This window comes from Carassius gibelio, chromosome B11 (assembly GCF_023724105.1).
Source record: "Carassius gibelio isolate Cgi1373 ecotype wild population from Czech Republic chromosome B11, carGib1.2-hapl.c, whole genome shotgun sequence".
Lineage (NCBI taxonomy): Eukaryota > Metazoa > Chordata > Actinopteri > Cypriniformes > Cyprinidae > Carassius > Carassius gibelio.
Window position 1 is genome coordinate 15,236,075 of NC_068406.1, and position 23,977 is coordinate 15,260,051.

Sequence of the window (23,977 nt, forward strand, 5' to 3'; positions counted from 1 at the left end):
AATCACAGGAAAAAACAAGATTTGCAGTACGATACTGACGCAAACTATAAGGAAAGCCTTAAGGTGCGGTCACATTAGCAAACCTTTGGCGGGATTGCTGCAAGAGCTCTTTTGTTCATTGTCAAGTGTAGCAATTAATGAAGTCACTTTCAAATCAAGCAGATTTCTATTAGTGAATATGACGGATTCATGTGACCAAACTTTTTCGCGATCACACAAAACTCCTGATAATGTGGATTCCTATTGAGATGACTGGATTTCGTCTGTGAAATTTTGCCGAGCAGTTGTGAAAATGCCACCACTCCTTGAGTGTTAAGGTGCTGTCAATCGGTGAATTTTGGCAGACAAAACCAGCCACTATCAGGAATTTTCCCATGCATACGTATTTTGCAGTGGGTTCAGAATCAGAAAAATTACTTATGTGTGTGATGTTTCATGTATTGCTACATTATGGACAATATACAGTGGACTTTTTGTGCCTTAATACTTTTGTAAAAAAAAAAAACTTAATAATTTACAGCAGTCTGTGAGGGATTCAACTTATGGAACAGTACTTGTCTATGTAATGTGCAGCAGTGAAAGAAGCTTTGACATCTGTGCTGATGTTAATAGAGCTGAGTTAAGGTTTCATTTTCCCCCTGTGGCTGTGGCAAGTCCCAGCTCGCTTCCAGTGCAGACTGGGTAAAACTGATGCCTACCGGCCATTAGAAAACAAACAGAAATAGGAGAGAGTGGAAAGGGAGTGACACACACACAGAGAGCAGAGGTTGGAATAGTTGGCCAGTGTCGAATGTTGGTCAGAGGAAGAGAAATGAAGAACATATAGGTCAGAGCCTCTGTGGTGCATGATGAAAGATTCTAGCACTTGCGATAAAATATATTTATATATTAATTTTAATATATAGATAGATAGATATATATTGAATATATTTTAATTCAGTGACTTGTTTTAAAGAAATAAATACTTTAGTTCAGTAAGGCTGCATTAAATTGATCAAAAGTTACAATAAAGAATAAAGTGTTCTAAATTAATGCTTTTCTTTTCAAACTTTCTATTTATCAAAAAATAAAAGAATAACTAAAATTTGAGCAGCACAACTGTTTAAATCACTGATAATAATAACTGTTTCTTGAGTGGCAAACCAACCAGCATATCAGAGTGATTTCTGGAAACAGGAGAAATGATGCTGAAAATTCAGCTAAAATATATTCACATAGAACGGTTATTTTAAATTATAACAATATTTCTCAGTATTTCTGTTTTACTGTGTTTTTGCTCAAATAATCCACCCTTGGCCTCATTAAAGGGATAGTTCACCGCAAAATGATAATTATGTCATTAATTACTCACCCCCATGCTGTTCAAAACCCAAGACTTTCATTCATTTTCAGAACACAAATGAACATATTTTGTACGAAATCCGAGAGCTTTCTGACCCTATATAGATAGCAACGCAATTATTATGCCATAATTACTTCATAAAATTACAGTTGAACCACTGATTCTGCATGGACTGTTTCTACAGTCTCTCATGCCCTTTTTTTCAGGCACTCTTGCTCTTTTTCTCTCTCTTTCTGCCATTCAGATACATGCATTCATTCTTATCTCCATCCCTTACAAACACACAGACACCAAGTCTCTGCTTCCATCCCTCCCTGGCATTTCCACACTCACACACTATCTCTCTTTACCACACACACTTGAATGGCATTGCGACAGTAGTTTAGCACAGAGTGGTCTTTGCCCCAGTCTGCGCTCGATCCCCTCGGCCTGAATGAGTCACAGTGAGAGGAAGTCACTCATTACACACACACACAAGCAATGTTTGTTCTCCAGTGGTGGTCTTCTGTTTCTTTTCTTTCTTGTTTCCTTTGTCAGGTCTCTGTTTACACCTTTCACCCGAAGGTCTATGAACCAATTTTTATGACAGTTTAAAAAATGTATATTTTATGAAGTATTAAATACTGGATAAATACCCAACCTCACAGTGAGTTAAATAGTAATTTTAGTAGCAAAATGTGATTTATTCTAGGTTTTGTGGGACAGGTTCTGTATATAAAAAAATAAAGTAAATTTTTGGTTTTAAAAGTCATAAAAAAATAAACTTTTGGGATGATTGTAATTGAACTTTCCCACATCTTTTTCTGAGCATTTGTTCAGCCATTAACCATCTTTACTTGGCTTCTCTCTCTGCTAATTTTTCGCTGAATCTGTTGTTTCCCTTTGTCCTTTTGCAAACAGAGCGTACTGTCCTCATATGCCGTAGATTTAATTAGAGAGCTGTTTCTCTCAGCAAGTTGTTTTAGTGTCAGAGCTGTGTGAGTTGCCCCAACATGCCACACGAATATTACATGATCTCACACATAGTGCGTCCATTGACAGTGAAGCATGCCAGTCCAGTCCCTTAACCACATCGTTTTGTAGGGTACAAAGTGAAACCCAGCTTGGGTCAGTCTTTTATTTTCTGTGTATTTAACGAAATCAACTAATCCAGTTCTTCTTGAGCTTTTTGATAGTCAGATAATGAACACAACTCAAGACTCTCAAAATCATTTTTATTGGAGGACTGACAGTCTGACAGAGTGAGCACAGACAGTAACATGTAGTCTCCGTTCTGCTCTCAGACATGAGCGGATCTGTTCTGTGGTGTTAAATCACTTTTCAGCCTCCCATCAAGGAGCATCCGCTGCGTTTATTGTTCTTGTCTCTACACACACTTGTGGCTTTGGGAAATCTCTCAGAGGTTTGTTTAATGATAGACTTAGATTATTCTGAACCATAATGTTGGCTGTTTATGGGTGTACCTGAGCCTGAGTATCCACAAAATTATTAGACAGCAGGATTGTTTTCAACTCTGATAGGAAATGTTTGTTGACCATCAGATAAGCATATTAGAAAGATTTCTAAAGGACGGATGTGAAACAAAAGACTGGAGTAATGGCTACTGAAAATTCTACTTCACAATCAGAAGAATAAATGACACTTAAATTTAAAATGACAAAAAATGTAAATATATTAAAACATATAGCCATGGCCAAAATGTTGGGCCGTGACATCAATTTGTTTTGCAAAGTTTGCTGCGTATTTGTCGATTAAGTTTCCACATTTCTATGGTATTCTGAAAAACAATAATAAGCATATCTTAAGGCTTTTATTGGCAAAAAAATTAAATAATGAGTCAATATTTACATTGTTGACCCTTGTTCTTCATAACCTCTGCAATTTGCTCTGGCCTGCTGGATATTAGCTTCTGGGCCAAATCCTGGCTGATGGCGATCCATTCTTGCCTAATTAGTTCTCTGTGTTGATCACAATTTGTGGGCTTCGGCTTGTCCACCCGCCTTTTTGAGGACTGACCACAGGTTCTCTATGTGATTGAGATCCGGGGAGTTGCCTGGCCACGCATCCAAAATGTCAATGTAATGATCTTCGAGACACTTCTTTATCACTCTTGCTGTGTGAAAATGCACCGATCAAGTCGCTCTTACAGGACGTTTTGATATCATTCTTTATTCATGGCAGTGTTTTCGTGCAGAATTATGAGAGCCCACTCCCTTGGTTGAAAAGCAACCCCACACATGGATGGTCTCAGGATGCATTATTGTTGGCACATCACAGGACTCATGGTAGCGTTCACCTTTTCTTCTCTGAACAACTGATTTTTCAGATGTCTCAAACAGTCGAAAGGAAGTTTCATCAGAGAAAATAACTTTGCACCAGTCTTCTGCTGTCCAATCCTCGTACTTCCTGAAGAATTTCAGTCTGTCCTTGAGATTTTTCTTGGAGAGATGTAGCTTCTTTGCTACTCTTCTTGACAACAGGCTGTTGTCCAAAAGTCTTGGCCTCAATGTGCGTGCAGATGCTCTCACACCAACCTGCTGCCATTCCTGAGCAAGCTCTGCACTGCTGGAGACTCGATTCTGTAGCTGACTCCTCAGGAGGAGATGGTCCTGGTGCTTGATGGATAATCTGGGACATCCTGAAGACTTCTTCACTGCAGTCAAACCTCTCTCCTTGAAGTTCTTGCTGATCCAGGAAATGGTTCTTTCAGATGCAATATTCTTTGTAGCAATTTCTTTGCATGTGAGGCCAATTTAATACAAAGTGATTGTGGCTGCATGTGTTTGTTTGGAAGTAACCATTGCTAACAAGAATACAATGATCCGAAGCGCTTCTTCCTTCCTATTATAGCAATCAGTCTGCTCTTACAATCTAATTAGTATGTTAGTGATTTTACCTGACTAGTACTAAATCACACTTAAACACGTGCTGCAATGTGAATGAACACCACAACAGCTTAGGCTGCAAACTTTACAAAACACAACATTTATGTCACTGCCAAAACTTTTGGCCATGACTGTATATTCAGAAATATATAGAAAATATATTCAGATAGAAAACAATTATTTTTTACTACAATACTAGCACTTAATATTATTTTTTATTTAAAATCCTGAAAAAAGAGGAATGGAATTGGATGGAATAATCTTCTAAGCATGGCTGAAATAATCAAGGTTTTAGTCTGATGGATTTTTTATTTAATTGGAATCCAGCATTTTGTTGAACCTGTTTTCTACTGGAACTATTTACTAAAGCAATCATCTGTCTGTTGTGACAGACATCCACGAATGAATAGCGCACCAATAATCTGCAGTAGACAATAGAAAATAATGTCCTTTAATTTCTCCACTAGGGCTTTCAAATAAACTTGAACATTGTTCACAACAGGCAACCTGAAGTTTCAACAGTAGATGCAATGACATTTATTGTTAAAGGTGCTGAATTTGTACATTTATGCTGCATCGATGGATTTGGTTTTAAATAGAAGGAAGTAAGAAATGGCATTTCTCAGAGAGCCTTTTACTAAAGCAAAACATAATAATTATATTAAAGTCTGAATAAGCCAAAAATAATTGTCAAATGTCAAAAAATGTATTCATTCCACAAACAAAAAACAACAAGTAAATAGGCACAATAAAATGTCTAAATATATTACAATCTGTCCTTTACAACTATAATGTTTTTTTCTTACAAACATTTTAAGGGATTGAAAATTTCTCCTAATGGAAGAGTCAACCACACAGAACGACAGATATTCAGATTTTATTAATCCCATCTATGAGAAAAAACTGCATATGGTGTGTGTTTTTAGTATGTGTAGGATCTGGTAGAGAGAGGGAGAAAGAGAGAGAGAGAAAGGAAGAGGGAGGTCACCTCTTGCTCCAGTGCTGCCCGGCTGCTAGCGCCCACTGACTGGGTTTACTGAGGTAATATTTGCTGTGCGGAGTGAGAGAGAGAAAGAGAAATAGAGAGAAAGCGGGGGAGGAAGGGATGGGGGAGGGGACGACTCCTCCAGCAGGCATGCAGTATTCTCCCGATGAATAAACCGTTGTGCCAAAGCTGTGCCACCACCCTGTTACAGCGGAGAATGAGAATACTGCTCATTTCTCCAGGCTGCTGTGTGTGTGTGTGTGTGCGCGCTTATGTTTGTTTCATTGTGTCTATTTGATGAACAGAATTGATATAATTCATCTAGCATGTATGATCACTGCTGTTCCAGTGTCTGAATATCAGATTGTCAATTAACTGCAAATTCAAATGCCTCATGATTTGAATACACTGCCTGACAGACACAGGAGAATGTCCTGAGGTGAACTGACTTGTGTCAACACTCACTGGTTTCTTCTCTCTCTCTATTTCTGCTTAACTCTCATTTCTTTGACTTCCTCCTCAGTTCCTCCACAGGACTCAGTTACAGCCAGCACGGCCTGCCCTTCCTACCAACAACCCCTCCATTCGGCCGGGCTCACAGAACCCAACAGCTACAGTCTATCCCCCCAACCAGGCCATCATGATGACTATGACGCATATGCCCTTTCCTACCCAGACACACCAATACTACATTCCTCAGGTAAAGAGTCAGTAAACCTGATAACTGTGAAATCACCAAATATGGATTGTATGTACACAATATATTCAGGGTTCCCACAGTGATGGAGAACACCCCCCCCCCCCCCCCCCCAAAATATCATGAATTTTTGGAAGAGATTTATTCAATGTTTTAACGCAATTTTACCCAATTTGCCATTATATCCGTTTCATTATTTAATTTATTTATAAATATAACCTGAATGGGATGTTTAACACAACTGATCACTTGCTGTCTTTTTATGGCATAAATGAATTAAAGTTTAGCTATGGTATTGTGATTTATTTAGATTTGTATACTAGAATTTGTATGGTTCATAATTATTTTTGTAATATATATTACATATATACAATTATTGTGTATAAAATATTTTATAGTAAATATGAAATTTTTTAATATGCAACATAATTAATGCAACAAATGTTTAAATGTTTAATTAATGAAATATCCATTAAATATATTTATATTTAATGTTTATATACCAACATTAAGTTTTTTTTAGCATTAGTATTTTGTATAGTAGAATTGAATAGAATCAAAGCTCTGAGAATAGTAATAAATATATTTTCATGCAATCATACACGTATAAATTTCAATGAAATTCTCCACCTCTTCACTCAGTTTCGTCATAGTGCACCTTATGTGGGACCCCCGCAGCAATATGCCATCCAGCCGCCAGGGTCTGGAACCTTCTACCCAGGACCCGGCCCTGGGGAATACCCTGCTCCTTATGGCAAGTACAGGCCTCTCTACACTTCAGTGTGAGGGTGCTTGCATCACACCCAGCTGCTTTGTGTTAGCTCCAGGTAGTTTAGTGTGTCTCTGATTAACTAACTGAGAAATGACCCCGTTTACAGAAAGCGATTGACTCAGGCTGTTTAGATCTCATGTGAAAGCAGCTCACACAGCGACGTGACTCACTTTTTTGATTTCTTTTCCAACAACAGCTGCCGGGCCGCCATATTACACGGGCCAGACAGTGTACCCTCCCTCTCCACCCATCATAGTGCCTGCACCACTGCCACCTCCACCAAGCAAGCGTGAAAAGAAACCAGTGAGTACCTGAAGCCTCGTTTTAGAAACGCAGAGGGATCCACTTAGTTTTCAATTCATTTTAGACTGATAAGGCTTGGATTTAATCCCAAGGCTGGAAGACCCACGATTAACAGTGATATTCATCAAGTATTAGTTTTAGCCTGGTATGGCCTTGGCTTTTTGTGTAATTATGTCATCCTAGTCTATTAAATTTCCAGAATTTAAGATGAAGAGTAAGTATTGATTTTTTTTCCAGGAATGTAGTCAATGTATGTGCCATGCAACTGCTGACATATTTGGAACAGACTGTTTGATATGGTGGTTTTGTTGCATGCTGGGAGGTTGGCATAGCCGAAGTGTTTTATCCCATGCCAAAGTGAGAATTAAGCCAGTTAGAAATCATCCAGCCTCCTGTAAAACGCCACATACATTTTAAAATGCATCATGGGAAGTAACTCTTTAGTATTGGGGTTTACTGATGGGATATAGAAAAATGGAACCCAGTAGACACATTTAAAAGGTTGGAGTTGGGTAACATGTTTTAATATTTTTGAAAGAAGTTTAAAAAATTATCAAAAATGCAGTAAAACATTAATGTTTGAAATATTACTACAATTTAAAGAAACTGTTTTCCATTTACTATTTCTAAAATCACATGATTCTTCAGAAATTATTCTTAATCACACTGATTTGATGCTTACGAAAAAAAAAAGCATCAAATCAAATCTCTTTTTTTTTTACTGACCTCAAACTTTTGATTGGTGGTTTAATAAAGGAATGTAAAGGGGGAATGTTTTCAGCGAACGATGACTTAAAATATAGTTGGTACTGAAGTACTGGTACTTCTGACAACCCTCTAGGGAACTGCGATTGACCCCGGATGCTTTAGTGAGTTATTTGTTGTTTTGCGCAATTGTTCTCCCAGATTCGGATCCGAGACCCCAACCAGGGTGGAAAAGACATCACAGAGGAAATAATGTTTGGAAGCCGAAATCCTACTCCTCCTGCAGGGCACCCGGCCTCCACCTTAACCCCACCTGTAGGACGGCCCTCCTCAACACCAACCCCACCCACGGGACTCCTGTCCTCCACACCCACCCCTCCACAGGCAAGAAATACATATTGTCCATTACCTCCACAAAATGGCATCACTTCAAACAGGGGCAGGTGTAGTCTGAGCTAAAATTACAAGTAATTTATTAGGAAAGTGATTTATCAGGTGCCAGAATTTGTTCTTTCTCAGTTATTTATACTTGAAGTAATTATTCACTTCAATGGAGTGCAGTGCTTAATGCATTTAACACAAGTTCATGCGTCATGTGAGTGTTTAACACGTCTTTAATAATTAGCACCATTTTAAGCTCTCACTACTCATTACCATTGGGTCCTTGGCTCAGCTGTTTTAAGCTTACCTGTCTAATGCTATTTTCCAGACATGTATAGCCACCCACTACACCCCCCCCCCCCCTCTCTCTCTGGCACACAGGGTGTTCATGGATTAGTTCTAGCTCACACAGTCTGCCCCCAATCTAATCCTTATGAACACACTGAGAGCGTTAGGCTGTAGGCTGCACCATTATATGTTTATGTATATTTTGGGCTATGGACAATCCACAAAAAGTGAATCAATAAAGTGTGTCAACAAGCAGCAAAATTTTTCAGCAGAAGTGTGAATGACAGTGACTACCACAATGCAGTTCCTCTCGACCTTAACCAGCACTAATTAATTTTACAAAAATATAATATGGCAGTCACATATGATGTCAGATGCTAACACCTTTAATGTATACACCGTGGCATTGAAGGATTACCATATATGTGACACTAGACCACAAAACCAGTCATAAGTAGCACAGGTATATTTGTAGCAATAGCCAAAAATTCCATGAAGATATTTAGTAAATTTCCTACCGTAAATATATAATTTTTTTTTTAGCAATATACAGTGCTAAGGACTTCATTTAAAGGTGTTAGCATCTGACATCATATGTGACTGCCATATTATATTTTTGTAAAAGTAATTAGTAATCTTTAAAGGTGATTTTCTCAATATTTAGATTTTTTTTGCACCCTCATATTCCAGATTTTCAAATAGTAATAATCTCGGCCAAAAATAGTCCTATCTTCAATATCAAAAATTGACCCGTATGACCGGTTTTGTGGTCCAGGGTCACATATACCATGATATTCATATGATAAGCCAAAGTACTTTTAAAAAAATGCAATGGTAGTACCAAGGTTTATGTCAAAATAAAATAAAAATAAAAAAATGATATTGCCATGATACCCGTCAAAAAAAATCTGAAATTACCATGTCCAAAAAGCATGGTATTATTATGGTACCCATCCATGTAAAACATCTGATTTTACCCTGTTTATTGTATTGAGTTCTGTTAAGACAATGTATTAACATGGTACCTGTTCAAAAAAATGCACCCTTATCATGTCCAAAAACATGGTAATATCGTTGTATCTGGCCAAAGAAACATGCTTATCTTGCAGTGACCATGGTACCATGTTCAAAAAACATGGTATTACTATGATTCATGCAAAAAATGATTTCTATGATAGATGTCCCAAAACATTGTATTGCCATTACTATGCATAGTAATTTATCATTTATCATATCTTCCCATACTTTTTCTGGGCCACAATAAGCTAGGCTGTGGGCTAGGCTTTATGCTGATAGTCAAAGTTCAGGCTATGCAATGGGTGACTGATGTGCCTGCATTTTTCTTTCTCTCTTTTTCACCCTAAAACAGCCAAGCAACTGTCAGACCCCTGAACAAACAACATGTGTCAACCCACCTCAGAGACTCTCAGAAAGCCCTCCGCCAGTGGATGGCAAACCTAGTTTGGGTAAAACTCCAGACCCAACCCACTTTTATTGATAACATTTGTCTCTTAAGGTCATACCTTTTATTAATGTTTTGACTCTGTCTTTGCTCTTGACCTTTATAGATGACAGGCCAAAAATGGAGTCTGGTCCTATAAAGCCTGTATCTCCTGGGCCTAGGCCTTCAGATTCCACTTTAGAGAAAGGAGATGCCCCAAGTCTTCCATTATTAGCCTCTTCTTCTCCAGAGATGGCCTCTGATTTTCCCACTCATCCTTCAAGTGGATGCATTAAACTAACTGCTTCGGGAGAACTGGAATTGATTTCTCCGTCAGCTACCAAGGCTCAAACACATCTGGTTAATTCTGGTGGGGACTCTATTCCTGAAGCTTCTCTCAGACTTTCTGCTTCGCCCTCAACGTCCCTCAAAGTGGTAAATGGCCTTGCAGAGTCTCCATCTCCTTTATCAAGCTACGAAGAACCTGAGGTCCAGGAAGCCCTAAAGATATCATTGTCCTGCGAGGTTCAGCTGCCAACCCAGGGTACGTCATCCACGGAGGAGTCCAGTCAGGAAGTTCCAGTGGCCTTGGAGGAGCTCCAGACAAAGCACCTCCCTTCTCTAGCTGTACATGTGCCCTTGATCCCAACCGTACAGGCCTCTTCAAGCACCTCCTGCACCACTACTGTCCTTGGACCACCACCTGGTTTGGCACCACTTCTGCAACCAGTTGTCCTTGAGGTGCCAGAGCAAAGCAAGTCCTCAGACAATGTCCAAATAAAGGTTCAGGATGCTTCAGAATCACAAACTCAGAACAACTCTAGAAAGTTCATACCCTCAGGTAATTGTTATTGACATGATTGTGTTATAAATCAGGCAAAATTAAAAGTTGCTAATTGCATTGTCCTTTTTGTCATATCTCAAGCAGTTTCTGTTGTACCAAAGTCTTGGAAGAAACCAAATGAAGATGTTCTGATGGCGGAAACGAAAGAAAATGAGGTGAGATATTATTCTTAACAAAAAGAGAAGTAAATGAAAATTTTGTATTATTTAAATAAAAATAACATGCAGTACCTGGGAAAACTCAAATAAAAAAAAAATTTGTTTTGTTTTGGATTTTCATTGCTCAAAAAAAATCTAAATTATTTTTGTATTTTTCAAATTACTTTTTATTTTATTATTATTAATTATTTATTAATTATTTATTTATTTAGATTTTTGGGTTCATAGAATAAGGCCTACAAAAAACAAACCTAAATAAACCTTTACAGTCCTTCTGGATTAAACATGAAAATGTGAAATGTGTTGATAAATGTAATGTTTTTTTATAATATTAAATTATTAAATAATAAAACCTGTAAAATAAAACCTAAATGAACAGACTGATTTTTTTTCAGTCTTAATGTTATTGTAACATTATAATAACGGTTACCCTGTTGGTGGAAAAGGGATATTGGGATGTTGGAAAAGGGAGAATTGCAAAATCCCTTCACATAGCATAAGAGATTAATGACATTGTTATCATTGCACAAACCTCTATGCAGTCATTCATCTCACATAACAGCTCCAGGCCCTTGTGTAATGCTGCTTTTCTTCGCGTCACATTAGGAAGAGACCTCAAAGGACAGCTCTGCTGGTGATGAGGTCTTAGAACCAACCTTAGGGACCTACAGCAGCTCATTTACAGTGCCTGAGCTCCAGGAGAAGCTCTCAGAGGAGAATGGTGAGACTGAAACAGAGCCTTTCAGGAATGGGGTGGAGACAGAGAGCACTGACAGTGGCGTTACACTTGGGGACAGCAGGGGCTCCATGTGTTCACCTACTCCACTCATACCGGAAGGTAAGACTTCCAACAGGAACTAAATTAAGTTCTGATCTTTTAACTTTAGTGAAGATTCGGAGTGTAACAATACATGTATTTGTACCAAAGATGTGTTTACCGAACAAATAGGCTACAGCATTGTCTTAACCACTGCATGACTGGAACTTGATTAGAAACTTCCAGTTTAATTTATTGTTACTTTTATGAAATCTCATCTTTCAAATTCTGACCATTTTTTCAGGAAATCCAAACAATGCATGCTGTTTTGGTGCTCTTTGATGTGGCAAGACAGATCGCTATATAAACACCTTTTAATGTGAAATAAACGTGAATGAATGTCTCTTGACTCAATCATTGTTTTAACCATGGGAAGACGTCAGTAAAACGCTCGTACATCACAGCATTTCATTTACCTCTGGCGAGTCATCAGTGTCGACAGCTTGTTTGTTCGCTAGAGAGATTATGTCTAGAGAAAAGCATTTTGCTAAATATTGGGCTACTTACTCATTATATTTTAATTTACTTTTTGGTGATGTCTTAATTATTTAATGCATGTTTAATTAAATCTGTTATGAAACAAGTTGAAATAGCCACTGTGTAAATTAATATATTTCAACAACAAATAGGCTAGAAATTTTCTAATTTAGAAGTTAATTTAAAAACTCCATTATGTACAATTTACTTGATTTTTTTTATTTTATTTTTTAAGTTGAGTGTTGATTATTATATTTAAAGGTTTGGGCTCTGACGTTAATTGTAACCCTAGTAATTGTAATTGTAACCCTCAGTAAACCATTGTTTAATTATAATAATAATAAAAAAGCTATTTTATGTATAGTTTCCTCCCTGCTGTACCGAAATCATACTGAACCGAAATAAAAACTGAGGTACAATCCAAACCGTTATGTTTATGTATCATTACACCCCTAGTGTAGATACGTATTTCTTTCGTTCACTGGAGATCAAATTCATCCTGTTTGTTAAATAGCCATTAGACTTTGGTTTACAGCACAGAAATGTCATTTTTAGGTGAATTATCTGATTTATTACTCACCTTCATGTTGTTCCAATTACTTAAGACCTTCGTTAATTTTTGGAGCACAAATTAAGATATTTTTTATTAAATAAAAAGAATGACTTTATTCAACAATTTGTCTCCTCCGTGTCACCCTGGCGCCATTTCGGAGAGTATCACATACGTAAGCAACGTATGTACACGGATATGTTGTTTACATTCAGATCAAAGTAGAAACAACGTAAATCGCGTATCCGTATACAGTGTTACTGACACAGAAAAGCATATGTTGTGTACGTATGTGATACTCTCCAAAATGGTGCCAAAGTGACGCAGAGGAGACAAATTGTTGAATTAAGCTATTTTTGTTTTCTTTGTGCACAGAAAGTATTTTCATAGTTTCGTAAAATTAAGGTTGAACCACTGATGTCACATGGATTATATCCTTGCTACGGTTCTGAGCCTTGATCGTGTAAGGATCATTGGGAGGGTCAGAGAGCTATGCATCAAAAATATCTTTATTCATGATCCAAAGATCAACGAAGGTCTTTCAGAGCATGAGGAATTGAGTGACAGAATTTACATTTTTGAGTGAACTATCCCTTTAAGAGTTTTCTTCTTGTTTGCATCACCAAAAGCACTTTACAATCATATACTGTGTTTTTGTTGATAAATTGCATAATATATCTGGCCTACCATTGCTGTGCTTTTTCCACACCAGGTCTTGTGCAGTCTAATGGAAAGAGACAGTATGACCGGGACTTCCTGTTGGGTTTTCAGTTTATGCCGGCCTGTGTGCTGAAGCCAGAGGGACTGCCTCAAATCAGCGATGTGGTGCTAGACAAGGTGGGTTTTGTTGTTGTTATTCCTTATGTTGTCAGAAGAGTGGGATTCCTTCTGGAAATTCAGCTGTCTGACTGTTTCATTTTGTAGACACACACAATGTGCATTTGATAAATAATAGTATTACTGTGTCATTTATGAAACATATCGAAGGATCATGTGGCACTGAGTAATGGCTGGTGAAAATTCAGCTTTGCAATCACAGGAATATATTGCATTTTAAAATATATAAGAAAATAGAAAATAGTTATTTTACATTTTTATAATGGTGTTTTACTGTATTTTTGATCCAATAAATGCAGCTTTGGTGAGCATAAGACTTTTGAAAAAATGCCATACATGTCTAATCATGGTTATTAACCTCATAAATATGCAAGGTAAATCTTAACCCATTTTGTACAATGTGAAATCCCGTAACCAGAGGTTAACAGGGTGATCCGAACTTTTTCAGAGCCAAAAACTAATTCTTTGCCTACTTCCCTAAAAAAAGAAAAAAGGGACTTAACATTTTAGTCTAATGCTGCTTAAAACATGTACAGTAATACAAGTATGTTCCCCTGACTCTTTAAACTTCAACTGAGTTGCACTCTCCCTTGACGTCCTGTTTCCATTAAAATTGCATTACGGTTATGTCATACTTGGCAGTAGGCATCATTTAGCCTAAAGACGTTAGAAAAGAAATGCCCTGCCCCTGTTCGATGCATAGTCTTAAACTTCAGTCTAATGTGTTGATAAAAGAGAGTTTACAGTGAGTTTGTCATTGTCAGTGATATATATTTGCTCAGTTACTGTTTTTGACAACATTGGTTTCTGTTGTTTCGAACGTACACGCTGTACTTTCAGTTTCCCATTTCAGTTCCTAGATTTTACTTTACATGTGTGCTCGCTCACATCTGTTTCTGGCTGTTCTGGTTCCCTCCGTCACAAGCTGACCGGAGTGTAAATCGTTGAGCATGTTGTTGACATATAAATAACAAATGGAGCTGGTCTCCATGGCAGATACTGTTTCCCCTCAGTTCTGTAGGGCAAGGGAAGGCTGGTCTCAAACCAGCTTCTCTCATACTGGTTTTGATAAAGATACAAATGGGTACAGCTAGTCCAAGATCAGCATAAAGCAGGAGGGGAGGGAGATCTGGTGTTTCATTCATGTCACAGCTCTATTTCTCACCGCGCCTCCTGCTGGATAACTCTTGGAAATGATCTCATCTGTTTCAGATTAACCAAAACAAGCTGCCGCTGAGGTCTGTGGACCCCAGGTTGATTTCCAGGGGTACTCCCCAGGATTTCACTCCCGCTTTTGCTGACTTCAGCAGGCAGATGCCAGGAGGACATGGTGCTCCAGTGAGTTTTAATAAATCATATACTCAATTACAGACGAGAATACCAAAATAGCTTAAGGTATGCCCACACAAAAACATCTTGATCTATCAACCCATGCAAGTATGATTAAGCAGTTTTGGTAGATAAATGTATCCATTATAAAAACACTAAAAATAATACCTGGGTCCTTTCTTTAGATTTTTGGGGTGAGATAGAAGTAATTGTGTTTTGCACAAAGTAAATGAAGATTTTTTTTTTTTTTGCCTTATGAAATTATTTTCATAACCTTAAACATTTCCCTCTAAATTATCATTACTGCATTAATGCAAAAATCATTGCTATGAAAAAATATTGTCAAAACTTTACATTTTAATATTACTGCTTTTAATTTGTTTAAAAAAAAACAGTTTCTCCCCTATTTTCTAATATGATTTCATAGTAGAAAACATAAAATGACTCAAAGTCAAACATCGACAAATATTACTTTAATGTCAATTTGGTGGTAAAATGTGCATCATATAACTCTTCTTTTCTATCTGTGTTCTTTATCCGAAGCTTATAAACGTGCGGCGACTTCCACCACGCAAAATCATTGTCAACGTTTCTGTTATTGATGACGTTCAGCTCAAGAAGGCAGAGAATGCCTGGAAACCTGGGCTGAAGAGAGAGAGTGTGATGGATGACCCAGAGGCCCTGAGAACCCAGGTGTGGATTTCTGTCATGCATAAGTGTTTGAAACATTCACAGTAAAAGAAGCACTCAAGACGGCAACAGATACACACTTGAGATTGAATTAGACGGTTGTCACGTATGGTGGCGTTTGTCAGGCACAAGAGTTTTATTTGGCGTTCTCACATCTTGATTTGTCACATTAAGCAAAAGCATGTTTATTTTATCCGAAGGTTGTATTGTCGATTTTGAACTCCAGTGTGTCGGCAATCTGTTGCTTTTCTGGCATTTCAGGAGTTGTTCCGAAGGGTTCGTAGTATTTTGAACAAGCTCACGCCTCAGATGTTCAATCAGCTGATGAAGCAGGTGACGGATCTCACCATCAACACAGAGGAGAGGCTGAAGGGAGTCATTGACCTTGTGTTTGAGAAGGCCATAGATGAGCCCAGCTTCTCTGTGGCCTACGCCAACATGTGTCGCTGTCTGGCTACGGTACGTTTCGTACACTTTGGAGTTAACTGTGCATTGCGCGATTGTGAAATTTCCACGTTTGCGTTAATTTGCCTCATATTATTCATTCTTAAGTATGTCGTGGGTATTTCTTCCTCTTGTGATCCAATTGTAGCTCAAAGTGCCCACGGCAGATAAACCTAATACCACGGTAAACTTCCGGAAGCTGCTATTGAACCGCTGTCAGAAGGAATTCGAGAGGGACAAAGTGGACGACGTCGTACTTGAGAGAAAACAAAAGGAGCTGGACTCTGCCACATCAGTAATTATTTAATAATGATTATCAAGAATCTCATCTTAGTAGTCTTTTAGACATTCTGTCTGTAATGGCCATTTACATTTCGTCATTTAGCAGATGCTTTATCCAAATGATGACAATAGAAGCAATATTTATTAACAATATTGACCTGTTATATGTTCAGAGATCAAGGGAATTTGGATTTCTCAGTTCATTACCCCTTTAAAAGGCATTATTGAAAGAATTATGGGATTTATGTGCAACCCTTTTTTTTTAGCCCACAGAAAAGGAAAAACTGCAGGAGGAGCTAGAGGAGGCGAAGGACAAGGCTCGGCGTCGCTCCACGGGAAATATCAAATTCATCGGTGAGCTGTTCAAGCTCAAGATGCTGACAGAGCCCATCATGCATGACTGTGTTGTGAAACTACTAAAAAACCATGACGACGAGAGCTTAGAGTGCCTCTGCAGACTCCTCACTACCATCGGCAAAGACCTGGACTTCGAGAAAGCCAAGGTAACTTGCCCAACAGTTCACCATTATACATTCTGGAGCCGCACTGATCGTATTTCACAAGATCAGTGGTGAAACTCCCTTGGAAAGGGAAATTTGAAAGGCATAGAATATTTAGCTTTTTATTTAAATCATCTAATATGACCATTACAGAAACTAGAACCATTGTAAAACCTCATCTCACTAATGGAAAAAGTATGGTTCACTTAGCAAACAGCCGAAGAACTTCCCTCTGAGACAGGAAGGGAACTAAGATTAAAAATTCTTTTTTGCCATGACATAGGGTTGATTTGTGAGGAATTGCAGCATAATGAATGGTTTAAGTCAAATTGTTAGAGTAATAATGTAACCCTCCATGATGTAAGTGACGAATCAGTTTGAATTAAAGACATACAAACCATCTACTAAAGAAAAACATTTTCAAGACCTGCAGAATCTTGCAATGACTTAAACCTTAGTGGGAAAAATTGCAACTTATCTATTCACAGTATGGCCGGTAAATATTGGTCAAAGTTTGGCAAAACGTCGATTTTGTACTGTTTATTTATTTTTTTAACAGGAAGGTATATCATAAATCATACATACATTTTCTTGTCTATCCTATTCTTTGAAAAAAGAAAAAAATAATAAAAACAATTGCTACGGGTTCTGTGCTAGTCTAACTGAGACTTGTCATGGCACTTGTATACTGTTGTTGTTCACTTGTTGGTCTGATTGCTATTCTCATTTGTAAGTCGCTTTGGATAAAAGTTTCTGCTTAATGATTAAATGTAAATGTAAATCAAGTAGAGATGTGCTTCCTCAAAGTTAAGTTCCTCAAAGAAAATTATTGGATATCCTGGAACAATTCAAATGCCGGAACCTTGCAAATATTGGCAAATCCTGCAATTGGTTTCACCTTCGAAGTGCACAGTGTGGCGATGTTTTGTTTCAAACGGGACTAATACATTTATTTATTTATTTATTTTTTAATAGGACAGTTGCACAAATCCAGCCAATCGGAGTAGAGCTTGACATTATCAGAAAGCTTTTCGCCTTTTTTGTGTGCGATATGCATCAGACATGCAGTCTGTGTGAGGCTGAGACTGCAGTATATAAGGACTAGAGCTTTATTTAGCACAAAAGAATTCTTAAAAGCTGAATCTTTCGATGAATTCTTAACTAATCACATAATCACTGTTGTTTACTTGGCATTCCTTCAGCACGCCTCTGCTGTTTGTTTGTCTGATAAAACAGGCTACTAATAAATCAGTCCAGTACTTTGGAAAGACAGCGCTCAGCAGGCCGCCAGAGCTCATGCTGTAAGGTGTTAACTGTGATGCTCAAAGAGGAAGGGCAGGTTCTAATCGTTTTGTTTGTGTATGCCTTCTGTATTGAGACTGCATTACGTGGCAGTCTGCATATTCTAAATAGCATGCAGTAAATAAAATAACATTAGAATTGAATATAGAAATATTTTAATGCAATTACTGGATACTGTAAATTAAATGGAAGATCATATTGCATTGAACACATCTGCATTGTGGGAAATGGAATTCCACCCTGCGTGTTCTGTTGTGTACTGTACAGGTAGCTTACCTTGCTTATTTAAGCATCATTCTGGGAACATTACACACATAGTACAGTAGTATGTACTGCAGCACTAGTGCAAGTATGCTATTCTTCTCAACATAGCCTGTTTATGTTGTTTTTACAGTGGGCTTTGGGCTTTGAGCTTTGACTGGAGCAGTTTCCCAGCGGAGCTCCTTCTCGTCATAGCATGACTGTGGTAGCTTTGAGATTTTCATCTTTAATCTGATCCTAAAGATGTTGAAATGCCTTTGTCATTTGAAGTCCTTCAGTGAAATGGCATTGTAGCTGAACAATGGACTGAGCTGGGAAAATGCCATTTAAATATGCTGCAATGCAAAGCAAAAAGAATGAGGGATATTCAGGCATGGGGGTAAATATAATTTGAGCACTGTACACACGCAGTCTAAATGTGTTCCAGCTGGACCCAACAGACGCCCATAAACCCTGGAGCAAAGTATTAGGCAAGAGGGTAGATGTTTTCTGTATCCTTCCTTTCTTTCTTGCTGACCTTGCGGCACCAACTTCAGGCGTTTTTCAGCCCGCAGGGAGTCAGGTTGGGAAATAGGTTCTGCATTTATTGACCTTACTGATTTAGGAGCAGTTCTTTACCTCAAATATTACTTTTAGATTTACGATGGCTCCCATAATGGATGGGCACAGGAAGATCTGTGCCACATGATCACACATCGCTGTCTGTCTTCATTTATAATCAGTCATTTTGCAGAGATGTTGTTATCGACATGGACACATGAACTTAGTGTTTTATATTCGACTGATATGTTGCTGCTCTGTGTCCTTGAATAGCCCCGTATGGACCAGTACTTCAACCAGATGGAGAAAATTGTCAAAGAGCGCAAGACATCGTCACGGATACGGTTCATGCTACAGGATGTGATAGATTTGAGACTGGTAAGTGCCATGGGGGATTGTGAGTGTGTTTGTTTGTGTGTGTGTGTTGAGAGCGTACAGGAAGGCCTGGCTTTGATACAAGTAACAGGGAAAGCAAAAACATCTGTGTGGTGTTTTTACACTCTTATTTTTTATGTAATTAAAAACTTCATAATCTATATAATATATAATGGCTTAACATGCACAAAAATGTACTTACTTGGGGTTTCTTTTATAATTATTAGGGCTCAAGCCTGGAGGGCGAGAGCCCTATTGTTTTCCTTAGGATTATTTGTTATTATTATTAGGGCTCAAGCCTGGAGGGCGAGAGCCCTATTGTTTTCCTTAGGATTATTAGGGCTCAAGCCCAAAGGGCGAGAGGCCTATTGTTTTCCTTAGGATTATTTTTTATTATTAGGGCTCAAGCCTGGAGGGCGAGAGCCCTATTGTTTTCCTTAGGATTATTTTTAGGGCTCAAGCCCGAAGGGGCGAAGAGCCCTATTGTTCTTCTAAGGATTATTCTTCTTATTATTATTTTTTTTATTTTTTATTAAACCTTCCGGGGGTTTTTGGGGGCCTTAACATGCTCAAAAACTCTTGAAAATTGGCACACACATTGGAATCTGCGGCCATCAGGACGCCACAGAGACTTGGACCCGGGCGTGGCACAGGGGCTCTACAGCGCCCCCTGGAACACAGTCAGAAATCTTGAACCATAGCTCACACACACTAGCATGTATTTATATGAAACTCAGTACACTTATAGATGTCATTGAGCCGAACAACTTTCACACTTTATGTCATAGGCTCCGCCCAACAGGAAGTCAGCTATTCAGGGCTGTTTAAAAAAAGCATGCTCTGGAATTTGAAATACTCCTCTGAGGTTTTCAACCCGTTCGCCACGAAACTCGGTGAACATGATCTCAAGACATTGGGGATGAAAAATTGCGAGGGGATTTTTGATATCTCGAACGGTTTGCCCGTGACGAGGCGTGGAAATTATGGCGAGAAATGAGAAACAGGAAATGTCTAATAACATCCACATACATTTCCTGAGTTTGATCAAACTTCATTTATTTGTTCGTTGTACGATACCGATCGTATATATGTGACTATTAAGAGTCAACATTATAGCGCCACCAACTGGCAGCAGGAAGTGAGTCATTTTCCAAATGCTTTGAATTCAGCATCTTATTTTTACTCTATTTACTTAAAACTTCATCAGAATAATGACAAAACACGGCCGATGTAAATCTGTTGTGGGGATATTGATATCTGATATAGTGTTGCCATGGCAACGTGTCAAACTTGAATGTTCTGTTATGGTGAGTTTGAGGCAGACAACAAGCTCAGATTTACATGAAACTCAAAACACATATCAGTATTAGTGACAGCTAGACAATGGCAAAAGCTTTTAAAAGGGCGTGAAGGAGGCACTCTATAGCGCCACCTTTTGTCAAAAGTGGGGGGGTTAGTTTTAGCTACAGACACCAAACTTGGTACATAAATTGTTCTTTTAAAGACGGACAACTTTCTAATTCACAGTCATCAGCTACGACCAACAGGAAGTCGGCTATTTTGATTTGAATATTTAAATTGAGCTCTGATTTAATGCATACTCCTCACAGGAAATGTTCACTATACTCACCAAACTTTGTCTACATGTTGAAAAAACATTGAGGAACTTAAATTGCGAATGGATTTTGGTTAGCTTGAACGGTTTTGTCGTGGTGATTTTTTGAAATGACAGTAAAAAGGGAATCATTAATTGTCTTGTATTTTTAAATTGCAGCTTCCAAACACTTAAAAAAAAATTCATACAGAGATCAAATCATTCTGAGGACATATGCATAGTTTCATGACTTTACAACATTGTATGATTAAAAGAAAATTAAAAAACTGTCAGACATCTCAACTCACTCTGTCCCTCTGTTTGAGGAATGTATGTGTGCTGACTGAGTGTGTGTGTGTGTGTGTGTGTCTGTGAGTGGGGGATGGGCATGAGCTGAGTGGCAGACACAATGAGAGACAGAAAGAGAGAGAGAGAGAAAGAGAGAGAGAGAGAGACTTAATCATCTCTTTAATCACCAGAAAAAAAATGTATTTTAAATTGTTATTTTTTGTTGCTGTCGCTAACATTGCTGTTTTCATTACAGCTTAAGAAATCTCTTAGGCCTTATCCTTTTCTGACAGTTTCAGGAATTAAAAACAAAATTCTAAAAATACTTATTTGTGCTGCAAATAATAATTTCAAACTCATTTGATACTGACCTATTCCATCCTGTGACATGACATTTATCTTAATTTACATAATCTCATGGATGTAACAGTAAAACTGTTCAGCTCACAGATGAAGACTAAGCTGTAATGCAAGCAGAACTTTCACAAATGCTTATAAGTCATTAAAGGATTTTATAACACTGTAAAATAATGTCTAATTTGTTAACATTAGTAAATGCATTGGTAACACTTTATAATAACTGCACTCATTAGTAAATAGTCAGTTCATGCTTTATAAAGTCTTGTCCCAACTTAATAGTCATTAATAAGCAGCTTATAAATACAGCTATAAATAGCTTGATCTTGGTTTATAAGCACATTTATTAAAAAGGAGAGTAAATGGTCAGTTATCTTCCTATGAAAAATAAAAAAATGAAAATAAACAAACAACAACACAGATTGATACAGAACTCAGAAATTTTATTGTGGATTTATGATCAAATCAGCCTGTAAATGAATCATACTCCTCCAAGAAGACACAAGTAGTTCACACCAAACTTTTTCAACATGATGCCAATATACTGAAGATGTTAAATTGCGAATGGGTTTAAGATACCTTAAATGGTGTGGCCATACCGATTTATTAAAGTAACATAAAAAAATACAATAGTTATTTTACCATATCTTTAACATTCTTCATTCCAACTCTTCATAATTTTTTATATACGTAGAAGTCATCATTTGAAGGAAGCACAGTAAGTTTCATAGCTTTATCATTTTCAAGAGCCAGCTTAAAATTAAAACTATCATAACATATAAATCAAGCTTGCAATTCTTAGTACCAATAATGGCCACCAGATGGAGCTATAGGATTACTTTTAAATAATTATTGTAGAAACGAATATGATTTAAATCATTTATAGAAATCTTTCAAAGAAAAATATGTATTTTACTGATAAAATGACCCTCACTTAATTAGAATAATATGCTGAAGTTTTGTAAAATACTGTGTATTAAGAATAATTCTTTATAGGCTTTAAGGACAGATAAGTTTGGAGTGACTCTTGAAGGATCAGCACCACATCCTCTTTTACCACTGTTTAAAGAATGTATCTTACAGAACAGGTGCGAATGAATTTTGGATAGCTTGAATGGTTTTGTCATGGTGATTTTTTGAAATAACAGTAAAAAAGGAACCAGTAAATGTCTTTTATTTTTTTAAGTGCAGCTTCTAAACACTTCAACAAAATGTACACATAGAAGACAAGTCATGCTGAGGAAATATGCATAGTTTCATGACTATACAACACTATATGGATGAGAGAAAATTAAAAAACTACCATACATCTGATGTCACTCTGTCCCTCTGTCACTGTGGGTAATGTGTGTGTGTGTGTGTGTGTGTGTTTGTGTTTGTGTGTTAAGTGTGAGTGTGTTAAGTGTGTGTGCTGAGTTTGTGTGAATGTGTGAGAGAGGGGATGGGCTTGGTGTCAGAGAGAGAGAGAGAGAGAGAGAGAGAGAGGGAGGGAGACTTAACCATCTCTTTAATCACCAGCAGAAAAAAATAAGCAATTTTGTGTTGTTGTTGTTGTTGTTTTTTCATCATTACAGCTTAAGAAATATCTTAGGCCTCAACATCAACTGTTGCTGCTTCATATAGCCTTCTCCCAAAATTAATAGTCATTAGTAAGCATTTTATAAATACAGCTATAATTAAATTGTTCATGGTTTATATGCACATTTATTTTGAGGAGATGCTGTAATCTTCCAAAAAAAAACAAAAAAAAAAACAAACAAACACAGAACTCAGAAACACTTATTTCTAGATGCAATAAAAGAAAACTGTACACTATATATATATAACACTATATATATAATAAAAGAAAACTGTACACTATATATATATAACACTATATACACTATATATATATAAGTTTATATTTAATTTTTTTTTTATCAAGTCAAAAATAACAGCAAATAACAATGTCAATAAAAAAACGCAATAATATTAGAATAGCACAACATATTGTGGAATACTATATTAAGACTTTATATATAGGCTTTATGAACAGATAGGTTTTGAGAGATTCTTGAAGTACTAGCATCACCTCCTCTTGTACGACGGCTTGAGGAATATATCTTCCAGATAGTACCGCCGCTCCCTATATGCAGAATACGCAGTCTTCGTAGGGCACCAACTCCCAGAGGGGGCACCATCCCAGTAGCTCAAAAAAAAATAAAACATGCGCCATTCTCCCATCCGCGCTCGCGACCGCTCGGACATTTGCGGATGAATGTTCGTAATTGATGGATGGACATCTATGCCCGGGTAAAAGACATCAGCAATCCGGCACAGAGAAAAGAAAAATAAAGTAAAAAACAAAACAAAAACAGGCATAAAGTTGGCTTGACATTGGACATTCGAGAGTCTCAAATTTAGGGACCTTCTCTAAAGTTACATGTGATATTGTTATACACTTTTCTAACGTCAGTAGTATTTGAAGAGAATGACTTACAGTCATAAAACAACTGTAATTGTCCATCTAGGTGACAGCTATAATGCACAATTA

The 23,977-nt window shown here is 37.5% G+C and overlaps 1 protein-coding gene across 4 annotated transcripts in view; it reads left to right on the forward strand.

The window, feature by feature from the left end:
• LOC127968162 (eukaryotic translation initiation factor 4 gamma 3) overlaps positions 1 to 23,977 on the forward strand; it is a 70,949-nt gene that overhangs the window by 15,964 nt on the left and 31,008 nt on the right. The window contains exons 6-20 of one of the 4 annotated variants that reach the window (XM_052569114.1): positions 5,736 to 5,912; positions 6,552 to 6,663; positions 6,878 to 6,984; positions 7,891 to 8,073; positions 9,728 to 9,824; positions 9,927 to 10,640; positions 10,728 to 10,798; positions 11,408 to 11,639; positions 13,358 to 13,482; positions 14,695 to 14,820; positions 15,355 to 15,504; positions 15,763 to 15,960; positions 16,094 to 16,240; positions 16,494 to 16,730; positions 19,104 to 19,208. In XM_052569114.1, the coding sequence (XP_052425074.1) occupies positions 5,736 to 5,912; positions 6,552 to 6,663; positions 6,878 to 6,984; positions 7,891 to 8,073; positions 9,728 to 9,824; positions 9,927 to 10,640; positions 10,728 to 10,798; positions 11,408 to 11,639; positions 13,358 to 13,482; positions 14,695 to 14,820; positions 15,355 to 15,504; positions 15,763 to 15,960; positions 16,094 to 16,240; positions 16,494 to 16,730; positions 19,104 to 19,208 (2,781 nt within the window). Of the gene's footprint in view, positions 1 to 5,735; positions 5,913 to 6,551; positions 6,664 to 6,877; positions 6,985 to 7,881; positions 8,074 to 9,727; positions 9,825 to 9,926; positions 10,641 to 10,724; positions 10,799 to 11,407; positions 11,640 to 13,357; positions 13,483 to 14,694; positions 14,821 to 15,354; positions 15,505 to 15,762; positions 15,961 to 16,093; positions 16,241 to 16,493; positions 16,731 to 19,103; positions 19,209 to 23,977 lie in introns of all 4 variants that reach the window. The other 3 variants (XM_052569111.1, XM_052569112.1, XM_052569113.1) reach the window with 3 other exon arrangements.